At 38.8% G+C, this 23,639-nt stretch overlaps 1 protein-coding gene across 7 annotated transcripts in view; it reads left to right on the top strand.

The window, feature by feature from the left end:
• TTBK2 (tau tubulin kinase 2) overlaps nucleotides 1–23,639 on the top strand; it is a 174,312-nt gene that overhangs the window by 72,947 nt on the left and 77,726 nt on the right. For 3 of the 7 annotated variants that reach the window (XM_038580193.1, XM_038580194.1, XM_038580195.1), the window contains 3 exons: nucleotides 5,676–5,749; nucleotides 18,396–18,536; nucleotides 20,009–20,113. In XM_038580193.1, the coding sequence (XP_038436121.1) occupies nucleotides 5,676–5,749; nucleotides 18,396–18,536; nucleotides 20,009–20,113 (320 nt within the window). Of the gene's footprint in view, nucleotides 1–2,950; nucleotides 3,027–5,675; nucleotides 5,750–7,523; nucleotides 7,560–18,395; nucleotides 18,537–20,008; nucleotides 20,114–23,639 lie in introns of all 7 variants that reach the window. The other 4 variants (XM_038580198.1, XM_038580199.1, XM_038580196.1 and 1 more) reach the window with 2 other exon arrangements.

The following is a 23,639-nucleotide window of genomic DNA, read 5'->3' as shown; positions in this document are numbered from 1 at the left end:
GAAACAACCTAAATGGACAATCAACTGGTAAAATGACTAAAAAAATATGTATAGCTGTATAATGAATATTATTGACCATGAAAAGAATGATATACTGAAGAACACATGGGTGGCTCAGTGGTTGAGTGTCTGCTATAGGCTCATGTGATCCCAGGGTCCTGGGATTGAGTCCCACATCAGGGTTTCCACAGGGAACCTGCTTCTCCCTCTGCCTGTCTCTGTGTCTCTCATGAATAAATAAATAAAATCTTAAAAAAAAAAAAGAGAAAGAAATGAAATACTAATACATGCTACAATATGGATGAGTTTTGAATACACTGTGCTGGTAAAAGAAGCCAGTCACAAAAAATACTTATAGTATGATTCCATTTATGTGAAATGTCCAGAATAGGCAAAACTGTAGAGATAGAAAATAGTTTAGTGGGGCTGACTCTCATAGGGCTGGGAGAGTTGAGGGGGAAATAGAAGTGACAACTAATGAGTATCGGTTTTTTGGTGGGGTAGATAGGGCTGATGAAAATGTTCTAATGTTGATTGTGGTGGTGATTTTACAACTTTGCGAATATACTAAAAACAATTGAATTACACTTTTAAGGTGTGAATTTGGTAGTATGTTAATTATGTTCCAATTAAGGTATTATAAAAAACGTATTCATTGTTTAGTTAGTGTGTATCCTGTGCAGAGCTGGATACTAGAGTCCTTACCCTAGAAGTACTTACAGTCCAAGGGTCAGAGAAGCAAATAAAAACAGTATCACCTAAATATGATGAAATTATGTATCTATCATGTTCTGGTGCCTTTATGTACATTAATAGGAACCTATGGGGAACTCCTGGGTGGCTCAGTGGTTCAGCGTCTGCCTTCAGCTTAGGGCCTTATCCCAGGATCTGGGATCAAGTCCCACATTGGGCTCTCTGCAGGGAGCCTTCTTCTCCCTCTGCCGGTCACTCTCTGTCTCATGCATAAATAAATAAATCTTAAAAAAAAAAAAAAAACCCATGAGAGTTAAGTAGGAATAAAATGAGGATTGGCTTGAGTTTGATACCACTTCGATACCAGATCTGCCCTAGAGTGTCATTAAGATTATTTAGATGTCATGGGCTGGGGTGGGGCACCTGGCTGCCTCAGTCAGTAGGGTGTGCAACTCTTGATCTTGGAGTTGGGAGTTTGAGACCCATGTTGAGTGTAGAGATTACTTAAAAATAAAATCTTTTATTTTTTTTAAAAGATTTTATTCATTTATTTGCGCCCGTGAGAGAGCAAGCACAAGCAGTGGGGAGGGACTGGAAGAGGCAGAGGGAGAAGCAGACTCCTGACTGTTTGACTCCTGAGCAAGGAGCCTGATACAGGGCTCAATCCCAGGATCCCAGGATCATGACCTGGGCCAAAGGCAGATGTTTAACTGACTGAGTCCCCCTAGGTGCCCCAAAACAAAATCTTTTAAGAAAAGGTTAGATATCTTTTATATTAGGAGTTCTTAAAAGTTTATAAAATGGTTTACCTAGGGTCTTTGAGTTGTTTCTGTAATGTTTCTGGACCTCTCCTCTAATCTCACTGTGCATGAAGTTGAGTAACTATTTTTATGAATGTGGAGTCATGGTCAGACCTAGCAGTGCATAGCATGAGACTGTCTTGTTGCTTAACTAGATATGACCTAGTAGACTGCCTAATTTACCATAAAGATTGCTATAGTTCTGGTATCTGGATTCTCATTAGGACTCTTATCTAAATGCCAGTATTAGGTCTCACCTGATATATTATGGGTTTGTCAAGCTGGGTCTCTTGTGTTTTCTTTTCTCTACAGCAATGATTTTGAATTATTAGCATTCTCTTCAAATATAACCTACCCTGCTCCCTTCATTTTTATTTATTTATTTTTTAAATTTTTATTTATTTATGATAGTCACACACAGAGAGAGAGAGAGAGAGAGAGGCAGAGACATAGGCAGAGGGAGAAGCAGGCTCCATGCACCGGGAGCCCGATATGGGATTCGATCCCGGGTCTCCAGGATCGCGCCCTGGGCCAAAGGCAGGCGCCAAACCACTGCGCCACCCAGGGGATCCCTCATTTTTAAAGATTATTTTGCTTATTTCTTCACATCTGAAAAAATGGGGAAAATAAAATACTTAAGCTATGAGGATTAACTGCATGTAAAGCACTTAATATAATGCCTGGCACAATATGCTTGCATATTATGCATGTTTTAGTAGCTACCATTATTGATATTAATTTGTTTATTCACAAATATTGACTGGGCATTTGACTATTTGCCTGGTACTGTGCTAATTACCAGAACAAGATAGTACTCTTGGAATGGTATTTCAGTTTGTACTAATTATTACAATAATAGTAATACAAATTACTTTAACACTCTAAGTGGTGGTGAAGAATTACAGTTCCAGTTAAATTGTAGTTTCTCCATGCTTCTAAAAATCTGTGCATATTATTAAGCTAACTTTAAGGATTTTCATTAATTGCATGTATGTAAAATACAAGAGCAGTACACTATGCTATAAAGTCTGAGGTAAGAACTCATTAAGCTCTTACCTAAAGCAATGAAGATGTATTGGTGAATCCCAAACAATTTGCTGTTGACTTTGTATTTTGTTTACCCAGGAAGGGGTCTACAATTTATTTGATTTCTTTTTTCTTTTTTAAAAGCAGGATGTTTTTGCTATTGAGAGATTATTTTGGTATAATGTACCATAAAGATATTTTTGAAAGAGCATTCCAAGAAGAGTTAAATATGGTATGACCTTTTGTTTTTAGACAGTCGAAGTGTCTTTGTAATAGAGATCCTTCATTTAAATGTTATATGCTAGGAAGGTGGAATCTTGAAGAATGGATAACAAGAAAATACTTCTAAATGATTTTTAAATTGTTCCTTTGAAGCTGAGGGAAAGAGTAAGTTGCTAATTGGCCATCATTTCATCATTTCGTTCTTACAGCAATTTACTAGGTGACACGGTGTTGTAAACATTTGGAAGATACATGTAAAGTGATGAACATGCATTGTACACATTGGTAATTATTGCTTCCATTGCACTTATTTCTTGCTACTTCCAACCCTTTCCAATAAAAGCACAGAGAGTAAGAGAATAGTGTGATAAACCAGATGCAAAAGAAGTTGAATTATTAACTAAAACAAGTCTGGGTTATATTTATATTTTAAGTCAGTCAGTAGAAAACTTTTTTGGCGGGGAGGGGATATTGAATTATATTTCTCATTCATCTAACACATCTTGCCCTTCTAGCTCTTGGCATATGACTTGCTCACTTTACAGGCAAACTTCAAAGATTGTCCTCACTGTGTCATACTTGATTTATACTTTAATCCATTAAAGACTGGCTGCCACCCTTCCACTCACTTGTGACTTCCTAACTTTTTATATTAACTAGTGCTTCTCAGCCTTTCTGTAGCATTTGCCATTGGCCACTTTTGCCTTAAAATGTTCTTCTCATTATATTTCTGTAATACCCCTTTCTCATATTTTCCTCATACCTCCCCGGGTATTACTTAATTTCCTTCATTCCTTTTATTTTTGTCCATGCTGTAAATGTTGCATTTTGTAAAATTTTGTTCTTAGGTTAATTTTCATCTTTCTTTATATTCTTCCAACTTGACAATTGTCCATCTATGTTTGTAGTTCTCTCTACCTTCCATGAACTAATGGTTTCCCATTAGCTGTATTTCTACAGCTCAGCTTTTCACTCAGCAGCAAGCTTGAAATTACAGTTGTCTGCTAAATTCAACAGGTTGTCCTTAAAGTCAACATTCTATTAATCCCTTACAGCCTATACAACCTATTGTATTATGTTCTCTTATTTTGGTACAACTTACCATTTAATTGTATCAATTTCTAGTCAAAAACTGTGTTTAGTATCTCTTATATTTATCCTGTTTTTTCTTGTCTCTACTATAATACTTTTTTTTTTTATTTTTTTTTAAATTTTTATTTATTTATGATAGTCACACACACACACACAGAGAGAGAGAGAGAGGCAGAGACATAGGCAGAGGGAGAAGCAGGCTCCATGCACTGGGAGCCCGACGTGGGATTCGATCCCAGGTCTCCAGGATCGTGCCCTGGGCCAAAGGCAGGCGCCAAACCGCTGCGCCACCCAGGGATCCCTGTCTCTACTATAATACTTATAATTTAAACCCTATTCTCTCTCTTGGGATATTGCAACTGTTCCCAGAGTGACCTTTCTGACCTCTGTTTAGTCTGTCCTCATTGCCACTACAGCAGTGTTCTAAAGTACAGTGTTTTAAGTGTGTTTTTCCTTATCTTAAAATCTTTTAGATGCTTCTCATTACCAAGCAGTAGATTTTGTGGCCCATCTGCTTTTGTATCATTTAGAGAACTTTTTTTTTTTTTAAACAAATTTACTTCTAAATCTTTTTTTTTTTTTTAATTTTTATTTATTTATGATAGTCACACAGAGAGAGCGAGAGAGGCAGAGACACAGGCAGAGGGAGAAGCAGGCTCCATGCACCGGGAGCCCGATGTGGGACTCGATCCCGGGTCTCCAGGATTGCGCCCTGGGCCAAAGGCAGGCGCCAAACCGCTGCGCCACCCAGGGATCCCTCATTTAGAGAACTTTTGAAAAGCTCCTCTCCTGTAAATTTACCCATTGATTCTGAATCAGTAAAGAGTTTAGGGATTTTTATTCTTTTAAAGATTTTATTTATTCGACAGAGAGAGAGAGTGTGAGTGAGCACAAGCAGGAGTTGTGGCAGAGGGAAAGGGAGAAGCAGGCTCCCCCCTGAGCTGGGAGCCCAATGCAGGGCTTGATCCTAGGACCCTGGGATTATGACCTAAGCCAAAGTAACTGAGCTGTCCAGGCACCCCAGAGTTTAAGAATTGAAAAACCTTCCCAAGATGATTCTGCCAAGCAGCCAGAGCTGAGAAACACTGTCATCTGCATGTGGTTCACTTTCCTTATGAAGTCAAAGATGTTTCTGGGCCTCGTGCCTCTTGCTTCTCCAGCATCTTCTCATGTTGTTCTCCCTTCATTCACTGTTCTCCAGCCACTGTTCTCCACTTCTGGCCCCGGGGCCTACCAGTCTTGATCTGTTTTTAGGACCTTTGTTTGCTTTTGTTGAATCAGGGCCAGACCCTAGATTTCTACTTGTTCCATCTCTGCTTTCCTCTGCACCCTAGCCAATACCTCCTTGGATTTCATAGGTAAAACTAAAATTGAAAAGCACTGAACTAATCCAAATCAGTGGGGCCCAGAAGGATTAAGTGATTAAGCAATTGAAGTCATAAATTGGTGAATGGCAGACCATATCTAAAATTCAGGATTTATGTTCCTTACCACCCCAGATTTATATTCCTAACAGAATTCTTATTTATTGTTCCTCTCGGTTTTCATATGTAAAGTATGTGGGCAACTTGATCTTAAATGACTTTTAATTCTTCCTAAATAAATTATCAGTCATTTATTTATTCATTCAGTAAATATGTATTTGACTACATATGGAGCAGTGTAGGGTTCAGGGGGAGGTGGGTAGAAAATTTGAATAATACAGATTTCCTATTATTAAGGTTCTGAAGATAGATCCTTTATATTCAATTATAAAAGACTATACAGAAAAACTAATTATTAATATTTTAAAAGAGAAACCATAATATAACCTTTTTCTCCTCTCTTCTGTCTTTTATCCAGGGAAAGACCATGTTTGTAGATTTATTGGCTGTGGGAGGAATGATCGATTCAACTATGTGGTCATGCAGTTACAGGTAGGTTACTTGGAAATGTATCTTAAAATACTTCAGTTTTGATCAAAGTACCTAATTTCAGTGGATATGAATAAAAGCAAAATTCTTGGTATTATCTCAGAATGTTTTATACTATGCAGATAGAATTTTTAAAAACAGGTTTGACACAGATTTTTCCAAGATAACAGATATAACTGCTAAAGATGGAAGAGTTCTTATCAACTGTTTTATTAGTTGGTCCATATCTTCGTTGATTGTCATCATTGCAAAGTTTTTTCAATCCCCGCATGGATTGCTGGATATGAGTCTTGCCCTGTCTCTGTCCCTTCCCCTTATCTCTCTTTGTTACCCTAAGGACTCTAGTTTTTAATGTATTTGCTCGGAACCAACTTTGAAAATTTAAGCATTAGTTAATTCATAGGAGAAATGCATTCCTTTTTCATTTTTCTTTCATTAACATAGCTCTGATCCCTAGGTGGAAAGTGGAGTTGGGTTGGGAGAACAGAGGAAGGAAATTCAGAAAGGGAATTTTGAAGTAATGATCACTGCAGGGAGAAGAGGGAAACGATCGCATTCTCTTTGACAACTGCCTCTGCCCCTGAAAACACACACACACATATACACACACTGCCGTCTGAACTGTATGTAGTCACTTTCAAAGTGTAAAAGCCATGGTTCACTTTGCTGCCTAACTTAGAGTTACCAGGGTTTCCTTTCTTTCTTTCTTTCTTTTTTTCTTTCTTCTTCTTTTTTTTTTTTTTGCAAAATTTGGTTATGAAGAACCTTGGATTCTTCTATTTTCTTTCAACTTTATAGCACTGATTTCAGAGACATAGATCCTAGCCTAATACTTCTTCTCGTCAGAATACTTTGCTTATTTCCCTTATGCTTCAGCATTTGATTTAGATCTAAAGATATTAATCTTTCTGTAAATGATAGCCTTAAAGTTATGTGATTCACTGTCTCTTGAGCCAGCATAGTTTTTTATTTCCTGAAGCAGTTATTTTTTTTTTAAATTTTTATTTATTTATGATAGTCACAGAGAGAGAGAGAGATAGAGAGAGGCAGAGAGAGAAGCAGGCTCCATCCACTGGGATTCTGATGTGGGATTCGATCCCGGGTCTCCAGGATCACGCCCTGGGCCAAAGGCAGGCGCCAAACCGCTGCGCCACCCAGGGATCCCTCCGGAAGCAGTTATATCTGTTATCTTTTTAGGTCATTAGTATAGCAAGACCCTGCCCTCTGTTGCTTTGGCCATTAATAACATAACTTTTTTTTTTAAGATTTTGTTTATTTATTATTGAGAGACAGAGAGAGAGAGAGAGAGAGAGAGAGAGAGGCAGAGACACAGGCAGAGGGAGAAGCAGGCTCCATACAGGGAGCCCGATGCGGGACTCGATCCAGGATCTCCAGGACCATGCCCCGGGCTGAAGGCAGCACCAAACCGCTGAGCCACCTGGGCTGCCCAATAACATAACTTTTTATATAGTACTGTGTAGTTTTCTTCCGGGTTTATTATATATCTTATTTTAGTCTCACCATATCCCCATGGAAAGGATAAGACCCCCATTTTGCAAATGAAAGGGCTAAAGCTCAAGGAGGGTTGTGGTTTGGCCATATACTCTCAGTGGTTGTGGCATCTGGTTTGGCAATACTCATTTTTTAAAAAACTAAAAAAATAAAAATGGAATAGTATAATGAATACCCATGTACTCATCACTCAGCTTCAATAGTTATCAGTTTATGGCCAATCTTGTTCCCAGTGTATTTGTCTTCCCTTCTTCTTCCTCCCCAGATTATATGAAGGCATCTTTTAACTGGAAATATAAGAGTAAGTATTCCTAAGTGTCAGAGATTCCTTTCTTCTCCTCTTAATCACAGTATACAGTAATTCCTTCATAATAGTATCAAATATCAAGATAATCTTCAGATTTCCATATTGTATCTTTTTATTTTATTTTATTTTTGAATTTATTTTTTATTTATTTTTTAATAAATTTATTTTTTATTGGTGTTCAATTTACCAACATACAGAATAACACCCAGTGCTCATCCCGTCAAGTGCCCCCCTCAGTGCCCATCACCCATTCACCCCCACCCTGCACCCTCCTCCCCTTCCACCACCCCTACTTCGTTTCCCAGAGTTAGGAGTCTTTATTTTCTGTCTCCCTTTCTGATATTTCCCACACATTTCTTCTCCCTTCCCTTATATTCCCTTTCACTATTATTTATATTCCCCAAATGAATGAGAACATACACTGTTTGTCCTTCTCCGATTGACTTACTTCACTCAGCATAATACCCTCCAAATCCATCCACGTTGAAGCATATGGTGGGTATTTGTCATTTCTAATGGCTGAGTAATATTCCATTGTATACATAAACCACATCTTCTTTATCCATTCATCTTTCGATGGACACCGAGGCTCCTTCCACAGTTTGGCTATTGTGGACATTGCTGCTATAAACATCGGGGTGCAGGTGTCCCGGCGTTTCATTGCATCTGAATCTTTGGGGTAAATCCCCAACAGTGCAATTGCTGGGTCGTAGGACAGGTCTATTTGTAACTTTTTGAGGAACCTCCACACAGTTGTCCAGAGTGGCTGCACCAGTTCACATTCCCACCAACAGTGTAAGAGGGTTCCCTTTTCTCCGCATCCTCTCCAATATTTGTGGTTTCCTGCCTTCTTAATTATCCCGAGTCTCACTGGTGTGAGGTGGTATCTCATTGTGGTTTTGATTTGTATTTCCCTGATGGCAAGTGAAGCAGAGCATTTTCTCATGTGCATGTTGGCCATGTCTATGTCTTCCTCTGTGAGATTTCTCTTCATGTCTTTTGCCCATTTCATGATTGGATTGTTTGTTTCTTTGGTGTTGAATTTAAGAAGTTCTTTATGGATCTTGGAAACTAGCCCTTTATCTGATATGTCATTTGCAAATATCTTCTCCCATTCTGTAGGTTGTCTTTTAGTTTTGTTGACTGTATCCTTTGCTGTGCAAAAGCTTCTTATCTTGATGAAGTCCCAATAGTTCATTTTTGCTTTTGTTTCTTTTGCCTTCGTGGATGTATCTTGCAAGAAGTTACCGTGGCTGAGTTCAAAAAGGGTGTTGCCTGTTTTCTCCTCTAGGATTTTGATGGAATCTTGTCTCACATTTAGATCTTTCATCCATTTTGAGTTTATCTTTGTGTATGGTGCAAGAGAGTGGTCTAGTTTCATTGTTCTGCATGTGGATGTCTAATTTTCCCAGCACCATTTATTGAAGAGACTGTCTTTCTTCCGATGGATAGTCTTTCTTCCTTTATCGAATATTAGTTGACCACAAAGTTCAGGGTCCACTTATGGGTTCTCTCTTCTGTTCCATTGATCTATGTGTCTGTTTTTGTGCCAGTACCACACTGTCTTGATGACCACAGCTTTATAGTACAACCTGAAATCTGGCATTGTGATGCCCCCAGATATGGTTTTCTTTTTTAAAATTCCCCTGGCTATTCGGGGTCTTTTCTGATTCCACACAAATCTTAAAATAATTTGTTCTAACTCTCTGAAGAAAGTCCATGGTATTTTGATAGGGATTGCATTAAACGTGTAAATTGCCCTGGGTAACCTTGACATTTTCACACTATTAATTCTGCCAATCCATGAGCATGGAATATTTTTCCGTCTCTTTGTGTCTTCCTCAATTTCTTTCAGAAGTGTCCTATAGTTTTTAGGGTATAGATCCTTTACCTCTTTGGTTAGGTTTATTCCTAGGTATCTTATGCTTTTAGGTGTAATTGTAAATGGGATTGACTCCTTAATTTCTCTTTCTTCAGTCTCATTGTTAGTGTATAGAAATGCCACTGATTTCTGGGTATTGATTTTATATCCTGCCACGCTACCAAATTGCTGTATGAGTTCTAGCAGTCTTGGGGTGGAGGCTTTTGGGTTTTCTATGTAGAGTATCATGTCATCGGTGAAGAGGGAGAGTTTGACTTCTTCTTTGCCAATTTGAATGCCTTTGATTTCTTTTTGTTCCCTGATTGCTGAGGCTCGGACTTCCAGTACTGTGTTTAATAGCAGTGGTGAGAGTGGACATCCCTGTCTTGTTCCTGATCTTAGGGGAAAGGCTCCCAGTGCTTCCCCATTGAGAATGATATTTGCTGTGGGCTTTTTGTAGATGGCTTTTAAGATGTTGAGGAATGTTCCCTCTATCCCTATACTCTGAAGAGTTTTGATCAGGAATGGATGCTGTATTTTGTCAAATGCTTTCTCTGCATCTAATGAGAGGATCATATGGTTCTTGGTTTTTCTCTTGCTGATATGACGAATCACATTGATTGTTTTACGGGTGTTGAATCAGCTTTGTGTCCCAGGGATAAATCCTACTTGGTCATGGTGAATAATTTTCTTAATGTACTGTTGGATCCTATTTGCTAGTATCTTGTTGAGAATTTTTGCATCCATGTTTATCAGGGATATTGGTCTGTAATTCTCCTTTTTGGTGGGGTCTTTGTCTGGTTTTGGAATTAAGGTGATGCTGGCCTCATAGAACGAGTTTGGAAGTACTCCATCTCTTTCTATCGTTCCAAACAGCCTTAGTAGAATAGGTATGGTTTCTTCTTTCAACATTTGATAGAATTCCCTTGGGAAGCCATCTGGCCCTGGACTTTGTGTCTTGGGAGGTTTTTGATGACTGCTTCAATTTCCTCCCTGGTTATTGGCCTCTTCAGGTTTTCTCTTTCTTCCTGTTCCAGTTTTGGTAGTTTGTGGCTTTGCAGGAATGCATCCATTTCTTCTAGATTGCCTAATTTATTGGCGTATAGCTGTTCATAATATGTTTTTAAAATCGTTTGTATTTCCTTGGTGTTGGTAGTGATCTCTCCTTTCTCATTCATGATTTTATTAATTTGAGTCTTCTCTCTCTTCTTTTTAATAAGGCTGGCTAATGGTTTATCTGTCTTATTAATTCTTTCAGAGAACCAACTTCTGGTTCTGTTGATCTGTTCCACAGTTCTTCTGGTCTCGATTTTGTTGAGTTCTGCTCGAATCTTTATTAACTCTCTTCTTCTGCTGGGTGTAGGATCTATTTGCTGTTTTTTCTCTAGCTCCTTTATGTGTAAGGTTAGCTTTTGTATTTGAGTTCTTTCCAGTTTTTGAATGGATGCTTGTATTGCGATGTATTTCCCCCTTAGGACTGCTTTTGCTGCATCCCCAAGATTTTGAATGGTTGTATCTTCATTCTCATTAGTTTCCATGAATCTTTTTAATTCTTCCTTAATTTCCTGGTTGACCCTTTCATCTTTTAACAGGATGGTCCTTAACCTCCACGTGTTTGAGGTCCTTCCAAACTTCTTGTTGTGATTTAGTTCTCATTTCAAGGCATTATGGTCTGAGAATATGCAGGGGACGATCCCAGTCTTTTGGTATCAGTTCAGACCCGATTTGTGACCCAGTATGTGGTCTGTTCTGGAGAAAGTTCCATGTGCACTTGAGAAGAATGTGTATTCAGTTGCGTTTGGATGTAAAGTTCTGTCAATATCTGTGAAAACCATCTGGTCCAGTGTATCATTTAAAGCTCTCGTTTCTTTGGATATGTTGTGCTTAGAAGACCTATCTAGTATAGAAAGAGCTAGATTGAAGTCACCAAGTATAAGTGTATTATTATCTAAGTACTTCTTCACTTTGGTTATTAATTGATTTATATATTTGGGAGCTCCCACATTCGGGGCATATATATTGAGGATTGTTAAGTCTTCTTGTTGGATAGATCCTTTAAGTATGAGATAGTGTCCCTTTTCATCTCTCACTATAGTCTTCGGGGTAAATTTTAGTTTATCTGATATAAGGATGGCTACCCCTGCTTTCTTTTGAGGACCATTTGAATGGTAAATGGTTCTCCAACCTTTTATTTTCAGGCTGTAGGTGTCCTTCTGTCTAAAATGAGTCTCTTGTAGACAGCAAATAGATGGGTCCTGCTTTTTTATCCAGTCTGAAGCCCTGCGCCTTTTGATGGGGTCATTAAGCCCGTTCACATTCAGAGTTACTATTGAAAGATATGAGTTTAGTGTCATCATGGTATCTATTCAGTCCTTGTTTTTGTGGATTGTTCCACTGAACTTCTTCTTAAAGGGGAATTTTAAGAGTCCCCCTTAAAATTTCTTGCAGAGCTTGTTTGGAGGTCACATATTCTTTCAGTTCCTGCCTGTCTTGGAAGCTCTTTATCTCTCCTTCCATTTTGAATGAGAGCCTTGCTGGATAAAATATTCTTGATTGCATGTTCTTCTTATTTACGACCCTGAATATATCCTGCCAGCCCTTTCTGGCCTGCCAGGTCTCTGTGTAGAGGTCTGCTGTTACCCTAATACTCCTCCCCATAAAGGTCAGGGATTTCTTGTCTCTTGCTGCTTTAAGGATCTTCTCTTTATCTTTGGAATTTGCAAGCTTAACTATTAAATGTCAAGGTGTTGAACGGTTTTTATTGATTTGGGGGGGGGGGGTGTCTCTCTATCTCCTGCATCTGAATGCCTGTTTCCCTTCCCAGATTAGGAAAGTTTTCAGCTATGATTTGTTCAAATACATATTCTGGCCCTCTGGCCCTTTCGGCACCCTCGGGAACCCCAATGAAACGTAGGTTTTTCTTCCTCAGGCTGTCGTTTATTTCCCTTAATCTATCCTCATGGTCTTTTAATTGTTTGTCTCTTTTTTCCACAGTTTCCCTCTTTGCCATCAACTTGTCTTCTATGTCACTCACTCGTTCTTCCACCTCGTTAACCCTCGTCATTAGGACTTCTAGTTTGGATTGCATCTCATTCAATTGATTTTTAATTTCTGCCTAATTAGCTCTAAATTCTGCAGTCATGAAGTCTCTTGAGTCCTTTATGCTTTTTTCTAGAGCCACCAGTAGCTGTATAATAGTGCTTCTGAATTGGCTTTCTGACATTGAATTGTAATCCAGATTTTATAACTCTGTGGGAGAGAGGACTGTTTCTGATTCTTTCTTTTGAGGTGAGGTTTTCCTTCTAGTCATTTTGCTCAGTGCAGAGTGGTCAAAAACAAGTTGTATTGGGAAAAGGAGAAAAAGAGAGGAGAGAAAGAAGGAAAGAAAAGAGAAAAAGAAAAAAAGAAAAAAGGACAAAAGAAAGAGAAGAAAAAGAAAACGAAAGAATGGGAAAAAAGTGGGGAAGCAAACAGAAATCAAAAAGAAAAAAAAAAGAAAAAGAAAAACACGGGGGAGTATCTTCTGATTTTGTATACTTTAAGTCCCTTGACTTCCCCTGGACCTTGTCCGTCTAGCTGGTCTTCTGGGGGAGGGGCCTGTTGTGCTGATTTTCAGGTGTTAGCACTTGGGGGAGCTGCTGTGCCCCTGCCTGGTGCAGGGCTCAGTGGGGGTTGTTTACCCCGTGAGGCCCCTGGAGGAACAACCGCAGTGGCGGGGCCAGCTCTGGAGCCCTGGAGTCAGCTCCCGCAGTAACTAGGAGCTCTCGGTCTGCAGGGCCTGGAGGCTCCGGGGCGGGGCCGCCGATCTGCTCAGCTCGGGGCAGGAGCGTCCTTGCTGTCCTGGGCCCTCCCGGCCTCTGCCTGTCCCGGGGGAGGCCGGATCCTGGGTGTGTCCCAGCGCCCTGTGCTCCGGGGCCTGCGCTGTTGGATTCGCGCTCCCGCTCGGCAGCCCCCTCGGTGGAGCCACCCCCGAGCCCCTCCGAGCCGCTCCCGCCCCGCAGCCCCCGCCGCGGAGCCGCCCCCGAGCCCCCCGAGCCGCTCCCGCCCCGCAGCCCCCTCCGCGGAGCCGCCCCCGAGCCCCCCCGAGCCGCTCCCGCCCCGCAGCCCCCTCCGCGGAGCCGCCCCCGAGCCCCCCAAGCCGCTCCCGCCCCGCCCCCCCCTCCTCGGAGCCGCCCCCGAGCCCCCCGAGCTGCTCCCGCCCCGCAGCCCCCTCCGCGGAGCCGCCCCCGAGCCCCTCCGAGCTGCTCCGGGTCCCCCGTGCGCGCTGCAGCCCTTAGGGAGCTCGGCGCACTCTCCCGGGGCGCAGGTGTCTGTTAGTGTCCCCGGGAGCCCGAGGGCATCCCCGCCCTCCTGGGTCCTGCTCCACCTCCCTGCGAGCCCCTTTCCACCCGGGAAGGTTGGTGCAGCTCCTGCTCCTCCGGGACGGGGCTCTCCTGTCCTGGGGACACTCGCCCCGGCCTCAGCCCGGCTCCTCGCGGGGCCCCTCCCCCTTGGAGGCCTTTTGTGTCCTTATTTTTTTTCCCCATCTTCCTACCTTGATAGAAGCGCCAATTCTTCTCACTGTAGCGTTCCAGCTGTTCTCTCTTTAAATCTCAGACCGAATTTGTAGATTTTCAGGATGATTTGAAGGTTATCTAGGTAATTTGGTGGGGACAGGTGACTTGGGGACCCTACTCTTCTGCTATCTTGCCCCTCCTCTCCTATTTTATTTTTTATATTTGGGTTACTTGAATCTGGTTCCAAACAGGGTTCCACACATTGCGTTTGGTGGATATAATTCTTAAACCTCTTTTTACTCTGTAGGTTTCCTCTTTATTTTTTTCTTACAGTTTTTTTTTTTTTTTTTTTTTTTTTGTTCATATTGTCATCGATAAAAATGGAATCATTTGTCATGAAGTTCCTATTCTGGAGTTAGCTGTTTGTCTCCCTCCTTTTAACATATTCTTCTATCCCCTGAATTTTCTGTAAATTGGTCATTAGGTCTTGTGTTTTAATTAGCCAGAGTGATTCAGACGTGAATAGTAGGTTTCCTGTTGCATCACATAGGTAGGCAATATCTGGGTTTTATCTTATTAGTATTGTTAGGATTGATCAGTGAGATTCAGGGATGGTCATCCTGATGCATCCTTTATAGAGTTCCCAGTGGTTTTTCTCCTAGATTTTATCAACTCATTAGTAACCATTGCCTAGATCCTTCATTGGGGAGGATGTATAAACTTCATTGGGGTTGCAAGTGTACTATTCTAATTCTATCAGTTTTTCTTAATTTATTAGCTGGAATAATTCTCCAAAGAAGCACCCCACCAACTATTAGGTTACTTGAGATATATTTTATAGAGGAAGAGTAGGAATAATACTTGATTCTTTTCTTCTATTTACTAATTTTCAGAATAATGAGTTGGTTCCCTAATATATTCCAAAGAGGACCTAATAAACTTTCTCTTTAAAAAAATATAAATATGGGATGCCTGGGTGGCTCAGCGGTTGAGCATCTGCCTTCGGCTCAGGGTGTGATTCTGGACTCCTGGGATCGAGTGCCACATCAGGATCCTTGTGTGGAGCCTGCTTCTCCCTCTGCCTGTGTCTCTACCTCTCTCTCTGTCATGAATATATACATAAAATCTTAAGTAAATAAATAAATAAGTTAATGGATTTAACATATTTTATATCTCTCAATTATTACAGTTGTTTTTCTTTTTAATTGTCCATCTTTGGCCAACAAAATCTCTCTCAGGTTTGGTGATAAGACTAGACTGCAGCAGTCTTTGATGACATCCTTACTTTCTGGTCCAATACCATGTACCAAGCTCATTCTGTCTGTTTCATGCTTCAGAGCTGGAATCAGCCATTTGTCCATTAAGCCCTGATTCCTCTTCATGGTAAATGGTATTTAGAGACTATAATCTCTAGAGGCTATGGGTATCTCTTGCAACTAGGTTGATCATTGGTTTAAATTAATTTCTAGTGGATGGGTTCCAGATATACATTTTTTAAAAGAGAAAATAGATCATGGTTCATGTTGACATTTCCAATTCAAATTTGTGATAATAGGATTGCTAACAACTTCTTTTATTTTACATTTTTATCTCTTTGCTCTTATGTGCTTTTTGATACACATACATAAGATGATACTGGGATTACATGAAAATAATCCAGTATATATATATATATATATACATATATATATATATATATATATATATATATATCATGATATATATATGGAGGGAAAAGGGTGAGTGTTGCAGGGGAGTGGGAGGGATGAATAACAGGTGAAATAAGATTGGCTGTGAATTGATGATTGTTAATTCTTGGTAATGAGTGGGTATATGAGGGTTCATTATATTATTTTTTTTTAAGATTTTATTTATTTATTCATGAGAGACACAGAAAGAGAGAGGCAGAGACACAGGCAGAGGGAGAAGCAAGCTCCATGCAGGGAACCTGATGCGGAACTTGAACCCAGAACTCCAGGATCACACCCTGGGCTGAAGGCAGGCGCTAAATCACTGAGCCATCCAGGGGTCCCCTATTATTTTAAATGTATTTCATTTTTTAATAGTAAAATCCACTTGCATTTTTATTGGGATCATATTAAATTTATAGAATTAGGGAAAAATGCATTTGCTTTTTCCATTCAACAATATTCGTTCTGTGTTATTATGAATAAAGATTTTTTTGTATGTGGTTGCATACCAGTCAGATGAGTATACCATGATTTATTTATTGTTATATAGATTTTTTGCAATTTTTCTTTGTAACAGATAATAACTACTTTTAGTTTATACTCTGAAGTATAATTTGGTGGCTAAAATGTACATGTATTTACCATGTTAATAACTTTTCCCCATATTCTTGATAGCCTTATGTTTTATCTTTTTGGGTTTTGTTAATTGATACCTTAGATTCACATTTTAAATGATTTGAAATTTTAGAATCATTATTAATAGAAATCGGATTAATTGGGGGATCCCTGGGTGGCGCAGCGGTTTAGCGCCTGCCTTTGGCCCAGGGCGCGATCCTGGAGACCCGGGATCGAATCCCACGTCAGGCTCCCGGTGCATGGAGCCTGCTTCTCCCTCTGCCTGTGTCTCTGCCTCTCTCTCTCTCTCTCTCTCTCTGTGACTATCATAAATAAATGAAAAAAAAAAATTAAAAAAAAAAAAAAAGAAATCGGATTAATTGATTTTTTTTTTCAAAAGCCTTTATAATGAGAGAAGTAGTTTACAAATAAAGTTGTAGTGTTTCCTAGATGTATGTTTTGAAATCAAAATATTGATTTCTGAGAAAAAAAATTATTGGAATGCTAATAAAAGTTATTAGGTACTGTCATGGGATTGTAAAACTTGTTATTCTAGATTATCACTTTACATTTGCTGAGATGTAGAATTGTCCTAACATTCAAAAATAATCATAAAGTTAACTGCCAATTTATGCTGTGAGAAACCTGCATTTTTAAAGAAGATATGAAGTATGAAAGATTCCTGATTCTCCTGTAATTTTTCAATTCTTCAATTACTTGAGTGCTATTTAGTATTTTATTTTAAATGGTACTGAAGAAATTTAAGAATTTATTAGTTTTTCAAAAGTAAATCAGTTGTCTTTAGTTGAGGTGATGGTACAAATGGTATTAATCCCAAACATACACTACAAAATTTTGGGAATAGAGAGATTGGGATATTTAAATTCTCTTGTAACGGAGGAGCCAGTTTTTATTCTTTGGGCTGCAGAACTGCAGCATCGTAGCCCTGCTCTTCTCATCAAATTACTCATTTGTTACCTAGGCAACAAAGAACTTTTTGGATGGAGCAGCATTGTAAAGGAAAAAAACAACTTTGAATTCAACAGGTTTAGATTTGAAAAACAACTTTACCTTAATAGGTTAACATTACTTCAATTTTCTGAGTCTCACTTTCGTCATCTGCAACCTCTTCTGTTTTAGAGTGCCGTGAAGATTAAATGCAATGATAAATGTAACCTCTGTTTCATTACTTTTACCTATTGCTTTCATTACTTTTACCTATTGCTATAAGTAATTGAGTTTGTTTCATGTCATTTTTGTTTATAATAACAATAATTAGCATTTATTGAATACTTATTGTATGCCAGACAGTATGTTAAACACTTTACATGGATCTTGTTTAATTCTCACAAAACATTGTGAGGTAGGTATCATTGGCCTCATTTTATAAGGAAACTCTGACACAGAAAAATTAAGTAGATTATATAGGAATATGTTAGGCAGTTATGAGGAATTACTGCTCTTGGTACATGTATTTTCTTATTTGTTTATTTATTTTTATTATTATTTTTAAAGATTTTATTCATTTATTCATGAGAGACACACAGAGAGAGGCAGAGACATAGAGGGAGAAGCAGGCTCTATGCAGGAAGCCCGATGTGGAACTTGATCCCAAGACTCCAGGATCATGTGCTGATTCGAAGGCAAACGCTTAACTGCTGAGCCACCCAGGCATCCATATTTTCTAAACTTTTAAATAATCAAGAATATATTTTGTTATGACATGAAAGATAAGGGGAAACACAATGACTCAAAAATATAATATGTTCAGAAACTTGTGGTTATTCTTATATTTGTCTGAAACATTCATGTATTAGATTAATGGAATCTCTTCTCTTGAATGAGAGGATCACGATTTGGGTAAAATCCTTGCTCTTTCTGTGAAAATACTTTTTACAAAGATTTATTTATTTGAGAGAGCATAAGCGGTGGCAGGGGAGCAGTGGGAGAGAAAATCCCAAGCAGACTCCCTGCCAAGTGCGGACCCAGCCTGGCTGGTTCCCACAACCTCAAGACCACAACCTGAGTGGAAACCAAGAGTTGGATGCTCAACCAACTGAGCCACCCAGGTGCCCCTGTCAAAACATTTTTAATAGTAAGTGAGTAACTCCTCAGTCTTCTCGTATAACACAGTATTTATTTGAAAGTGCTTATTTGGTTTCCACAGGGTCGGAATCTGGCAGATCTACGCCGTAGCCAGTCCCGGGGCACATTCACCATTAGCACTACTCTTCGGTTGGGTAGGCAGATTCTGGAGTCTATTGAGAGCATCCATTCTGTGGGATTCTTGCATCGAGACATCAAACCGGTAAGGGGCCTTTTCAAGTCCAAGCACAGAACGAGTTTGCTTTGTACTCTTAATCTGATGATGGGACACAATAAGTTATAAATGTAGCTTTCTATATTTGCTTTCTGTTATTAATATGAGGTAATATTTTAATTTCTGTAACTAGATGCAAAATGTAACTTCTTTATTGAAAAAAATTATTACAAACTACAACCTAATATTCAAGACCTTTTCTCATACAATGAAAATGTTGCTCCCAGCCAAATTAAAAATTATTAATGCTTGACTATTATTATTATATGTGTTAACATTCTTAGTTACTTAGCCTTATACCTAAATTTGTATTCTTTAGATTTCTTTTTCCTGATACTAGGTAAAAATATATACATATGTTGCTTTTAGATGTATACATAGTGTTTTCTGACCTCAATCTCAAGTGACAAATTGTACTTGCAAGAAACCATCAGTTGTGAAAGACCTTATGTTTTCTTCTGAGTGCTACAGTGGCAATATATAGTATTTTTTTCTATTCTGTTTTTTCTTAGAAATTGTCATTTCCATAACTGAAATGTTTTTATTTTTACTTCTTGATTTTTTTTTTTATTGCTTACAAGGGGGATATGATCCATTTCTGATATACTGTATTTACTATAAATATATCATGTGTTGGTTGGTGCAGTTGAAAATTACACCCATCTGTTGCTACATGATTTCTCAAATTAAATAGTTTACATGAAAATGCCAACTAAAATTAACATTAGTGGAGTCAGACTTAATGTAATGTAGATTTCTCTTGCTCTTAATTCTGTGCCAAACTAAATGTCACTACTTGAGAAGCATGGTGACTGAAGACTTCCATTTTCATCTGAAAGCTCCCTAAGTAGAACAGTATTTTAAAATAAAAGCTATAATTCTGTAGCAATTTCCTTTTTCCTTTATAGATTCTCTTTTTACACACATCTTTGCAAGTCTGTGCTCATTTAGCATTACATTTACTTTTTTTAAGGGAAGAATGCAAAGTGTATTTTCCAAAAGTTTGTTTTTAAATGTTTCCTTAAATTGAATTTTAATTTTTGTACTTAGTGAAATTCAGCTTTATGATGCTTATAGGAAATTCATTTAATTTCTAGCTATGTATTCAATTTTGCTCACTCCTAGTTCCATTTTAAAGAGGAAGAATTGGGCTGTCTTCAAAGCACTGATTTAGACTAGTATTTCAAGGAACTTGGAGTTCCATTTAAGTCAGGGTTGTTGTATGTAACTTTACAGCATCACTTAAATTCTTCATTCTTCAAAGTTACTTGATCCTAGGCATTAAAAGGACCCACAACGAGATTATGTATTAATACTCAGTAAACATCACTGATTAGAATAGTTTATTTGAGACATATGTACTATATAGAGTTTGAATAGAAAAGTTAAAATATAGGAAGTATAGATGTAAGGACTAAATATTATAAAAATATGTATATTTTCCTTCTTTGCTTTTCTAGTCGAACTTCGCCATGGGTCGCTTTCCTAGTACGTGTAGGAAATGTTACATGCTTGATTTTGGCTTGGCTCGACAATTTACCAATTCCTGTGGTGACGTCAGACCAGTAAGATTTTTCATATTATTATTATATATTTGAGAAATAACCTATTATTTATAGTATCACTTTTAAAAAAAGAAATATGAATTATGTATAGAATGGGTGTCATCATTCAAGAAGTAGCATAGAGATTTTGTGATTAAAATATAGGATAGAATTAATTTTATTATTGAAAGTTGTAGCTTTTATTTATTTTTTTTAATTTTTTTTTAACTTATTTATGATAGTCACACAGAGAGAGAGAGAGACAGAGACACAGGCAGAGGGAGAAGCAGGCTCCATGCACCAGGAGCCCGACGTGGGATTCGATCCCGGGTCTCCAGGATTGCGCCCTGGGCCAAAGGCAGGCGCCAAACCGCTGCGCCACCCAGGGATCCCGAAAGTTGTAGCTTTTAAAAAAGTACATTAGACACAAATTTAGAGTGGATTTGTAGTAAGAACACACAATGGCCCTTTAGGATCAGTGGTCTTTTTTGAAGTCTGAGGCTCTTTCTATAAGCCTACAATTCTATTTTAGTTGTTGTATATCTCATATCCAGAATTTCTATTTGGTTTTTTAAAAAATTTCTTTTTATTGATACTCTCTATTTGATATGATATTGTCACCCTTTCCATATGTCTTTAATCAAGCTCTCCTTTGGTTCTGTGAACATATTTATGATGGCTACTTTGAAATCTTTTCTTCTTAAATCAACATCTAGTCACTGTCAGAGGCAGTTTAGTTGCCTCTCTCCGACTCCCACCCCCATGTACAGGTCATACTTTCCTGTTTCTTGGAGTCTTTTTTTTTTTTTATGATAGTCACAGAGAGAGAGAGAGAGGCAGAGAGACATAGGCAGAGGGAGAAGCAGGCTCCATGCACCGGGAGCCTGACATGGGATTCGATCCTGGGTCTCCAGGATCGCGCCCTGGGCCAAAGGGCAGGCGCCAAACCTCTGCGCCACCCAGGGATCCCTCTTGGAGTCTTTATAATTCTTTTGTGGAAGACCAGACATTTTAGATGACATAGCAGTTGTAGACACCGGTCCTCCTTTCCAGGGCTTATGATCATTATTTACTCGTTTATTTGTTTAATGACTGAACTGGATTTGTTTTAGTGAAGGCTGTTCCCCCTGCCACCCTCACCTTCCCTTCCCCAGCACATAGTATTAAGTCTCTGTTGTTGCTCCTGGGGCAGTCTGCCTTCAGTCACCCTGGAATGACAGTTGTAATGGTGGGGCTCTCTTCTACACTTTCCCTGACCGTGCCTAGTTTTTAAGCTCCAGTAATTGCTGCTGTTGCTCTGTTGTTTACAATAGTGCTCTGGGGCATAAATTCCTTGACAAACTAATCTAATCCAGTTTCTGAGGTTGGAGTTTATATTTGTCTGACCTCAGGAGGCCTCTTCCCAGATGGCTTATTACCCTGGTTCTCTCTTACCTGGCCAGCTTATAGTCTTGGTTTTACTTTCATTAGATCCATGAATCTCCTTCCATTTCCCTATACCACAATCCTAGTTTTGAAAAATACTTTAAATTCATTATTTTTAAAAATATTTAAATTCAATTTGCCAACAAAAAAAGTGCTTTGAGTTTAAACTTTACTGTTGCAAACGAGATAAATTCCTTTGGGAAGAGATTAGGTAGTATCTTTTTAATGGCCTTTCTCCTGCTCCAAGGCAAAATCTCTGAGCCAAGGCTCTAAAGTTGGGATGAAGACTATGGTAAGCTTTGGAATGACATCCTCATTTTTTAGGAACTGAGATGGGGGCAGTAGGTGGAGATCTCTTAATTTATCTCTTCTGGCATGGAAGCATTGCCTCTTGAGCTGGGGAAGGACTTTTGGGGCCCCAGTATTATCAGCACATACCCAAGGTAGGGCCTCCATTCCATGAGTGGAGGCTGGGTGCAAGAAAGGAACTTGTAACCCATGACTTAGTGTCCTCAGCAGCAGATAGCTGGAAGAACCTCAGAAATGCTGAAGTCCTGCTTCTATGGGAAGAAAACCCTCCTGCTGGGAACTGGGGAATGAGCGAGTCCTATGTCCTTGGTTGCACCCTCTCTACTCATACTACAGTTCAGTTCTTCTAATGCTTCCTTTTTACCTTTAATTTTGTTTTAAATTGGTACTGACAGTGATTTTCGTTTTCTCACAAATCAGTTGCACAGACTTTGAAATACTGATTTTGAGTGAGATAATTATATAATAATAGAGTTGTATACATAAATGTAAATTATATTTAAAATATTGGCACATGAGAATTTAGGTGCCTAAAAATTGTGAGAGAATCTTTTTGATTCTAGTGAAAGTCTTGATTAACAGATACCAAAGCAGGTAAAGAATTTAGGTTCTGTGTAGCTTGCTAGATTTGAATGTTTCTGGAATCCCATTTCTTTTCCAGATATCTTTTTTTCTTAAGTTTTTAGATTATTACCAGGTTATTGTGTATTCACACACATAACTGATATTTAATGAGTGCATAATATGGGTGAAGCATAGATCTAGGTGCTGGGAGTATAGTGGTGAACAAGCAGACCAAAATGAGGCTTTTATAGAAGTTCTGTTATCTTGGAGAAGACAGATAAAAACCAAATACATAATTTACATAGTGGTATATGCTATGAATAAACACAAAGCAATGTATTGACATAGAAAGTGATAGGCAGTGAGGATGGGAGATATTTTAGTACCCCCTCCCCCACACAGACTATTTTAGAAGTATTAGTTAAAAAAGACTTCACTGAGTTGAGAGTTAAATGAAGTTTGAGAACAAGCCATATGAATATCTAGAAGGGAAGTGTTCCAAGCAAAGGGAACAGCAAGTTCAAAGGCCCTGAGGCGTAGTAAGTTTGGTGTGTTCAAGAAAAAGCAGGGAGGCTACTGTGGCTATAGCACAACATAACGTAGTATGATGAGGAGTTAAGTGAAGCGAGAGAGGTTTCAGAGGTTGGTTGGCCCTAGATTATGTATGATTTTGCAGAGAGATTTATTCTACATATGGTAGGAAGCCTTTGGAAAATTTTGAGTAGGGTTGTTACATAATCTGTTACGTGATCTGTCAATAAGCTGATTACATAATGGAATTCTATACAGAAGTAGATTATATTTAAAACATAGCCATAGGAGAATTTCAGTGCCTAGAAATTGTAGGGAGACTATCTTCAGTTTTATCAGTATTCTTGTGTTAATTAGTAGCCATGCAAAAGGAACTTAGATACTTAGTTTATTTGAATATATTTCTGGAATCCCGTTTCTATTCTAAAGAACAGCTTTTCTTTCTTTCTTTCTTTCTTTCTTTCTTTCTTTCTTTCTTTCTTTCTTTCTTTCTTTTTTTTATTTTTTTATTTATTTATGATAGTCACAGAGAGAGAGAGAGGCAGAGACATAGGCAGAGGGAGAAACAGGCTCCATGCACCGGGAGCCCGATGTGGGATTCGATCCCAGGTCTCTAGGATCGCGCCCTGGGCCAAGGGCAGGCGCCAAACCGCTGCGCCACCCAGGGATCTCAGTTTTTCATTTTTTAGAACATGTTTTGCTTTTTGTTTTGTTTTTA

Source organism: Canis lupus, chromosome 30, assembly GCF_011100685.1.
Source record: "Canis lupus familiaris isolate Mischka breed German Shepherd chromosome 30, alternate assembly UU_Cfam_GSD_1.0, whole genome shotgun sequence".
In the NCBI taxonomy this organism is placed as follows: Eukaryota; Metazoa; Chordata; class Mammalia; order Carnivora; family Canidae; genus Canis; species Canis lupus.
This window is presented reverse-complemented; position numbering and strand designations above follow the sequence as displayed.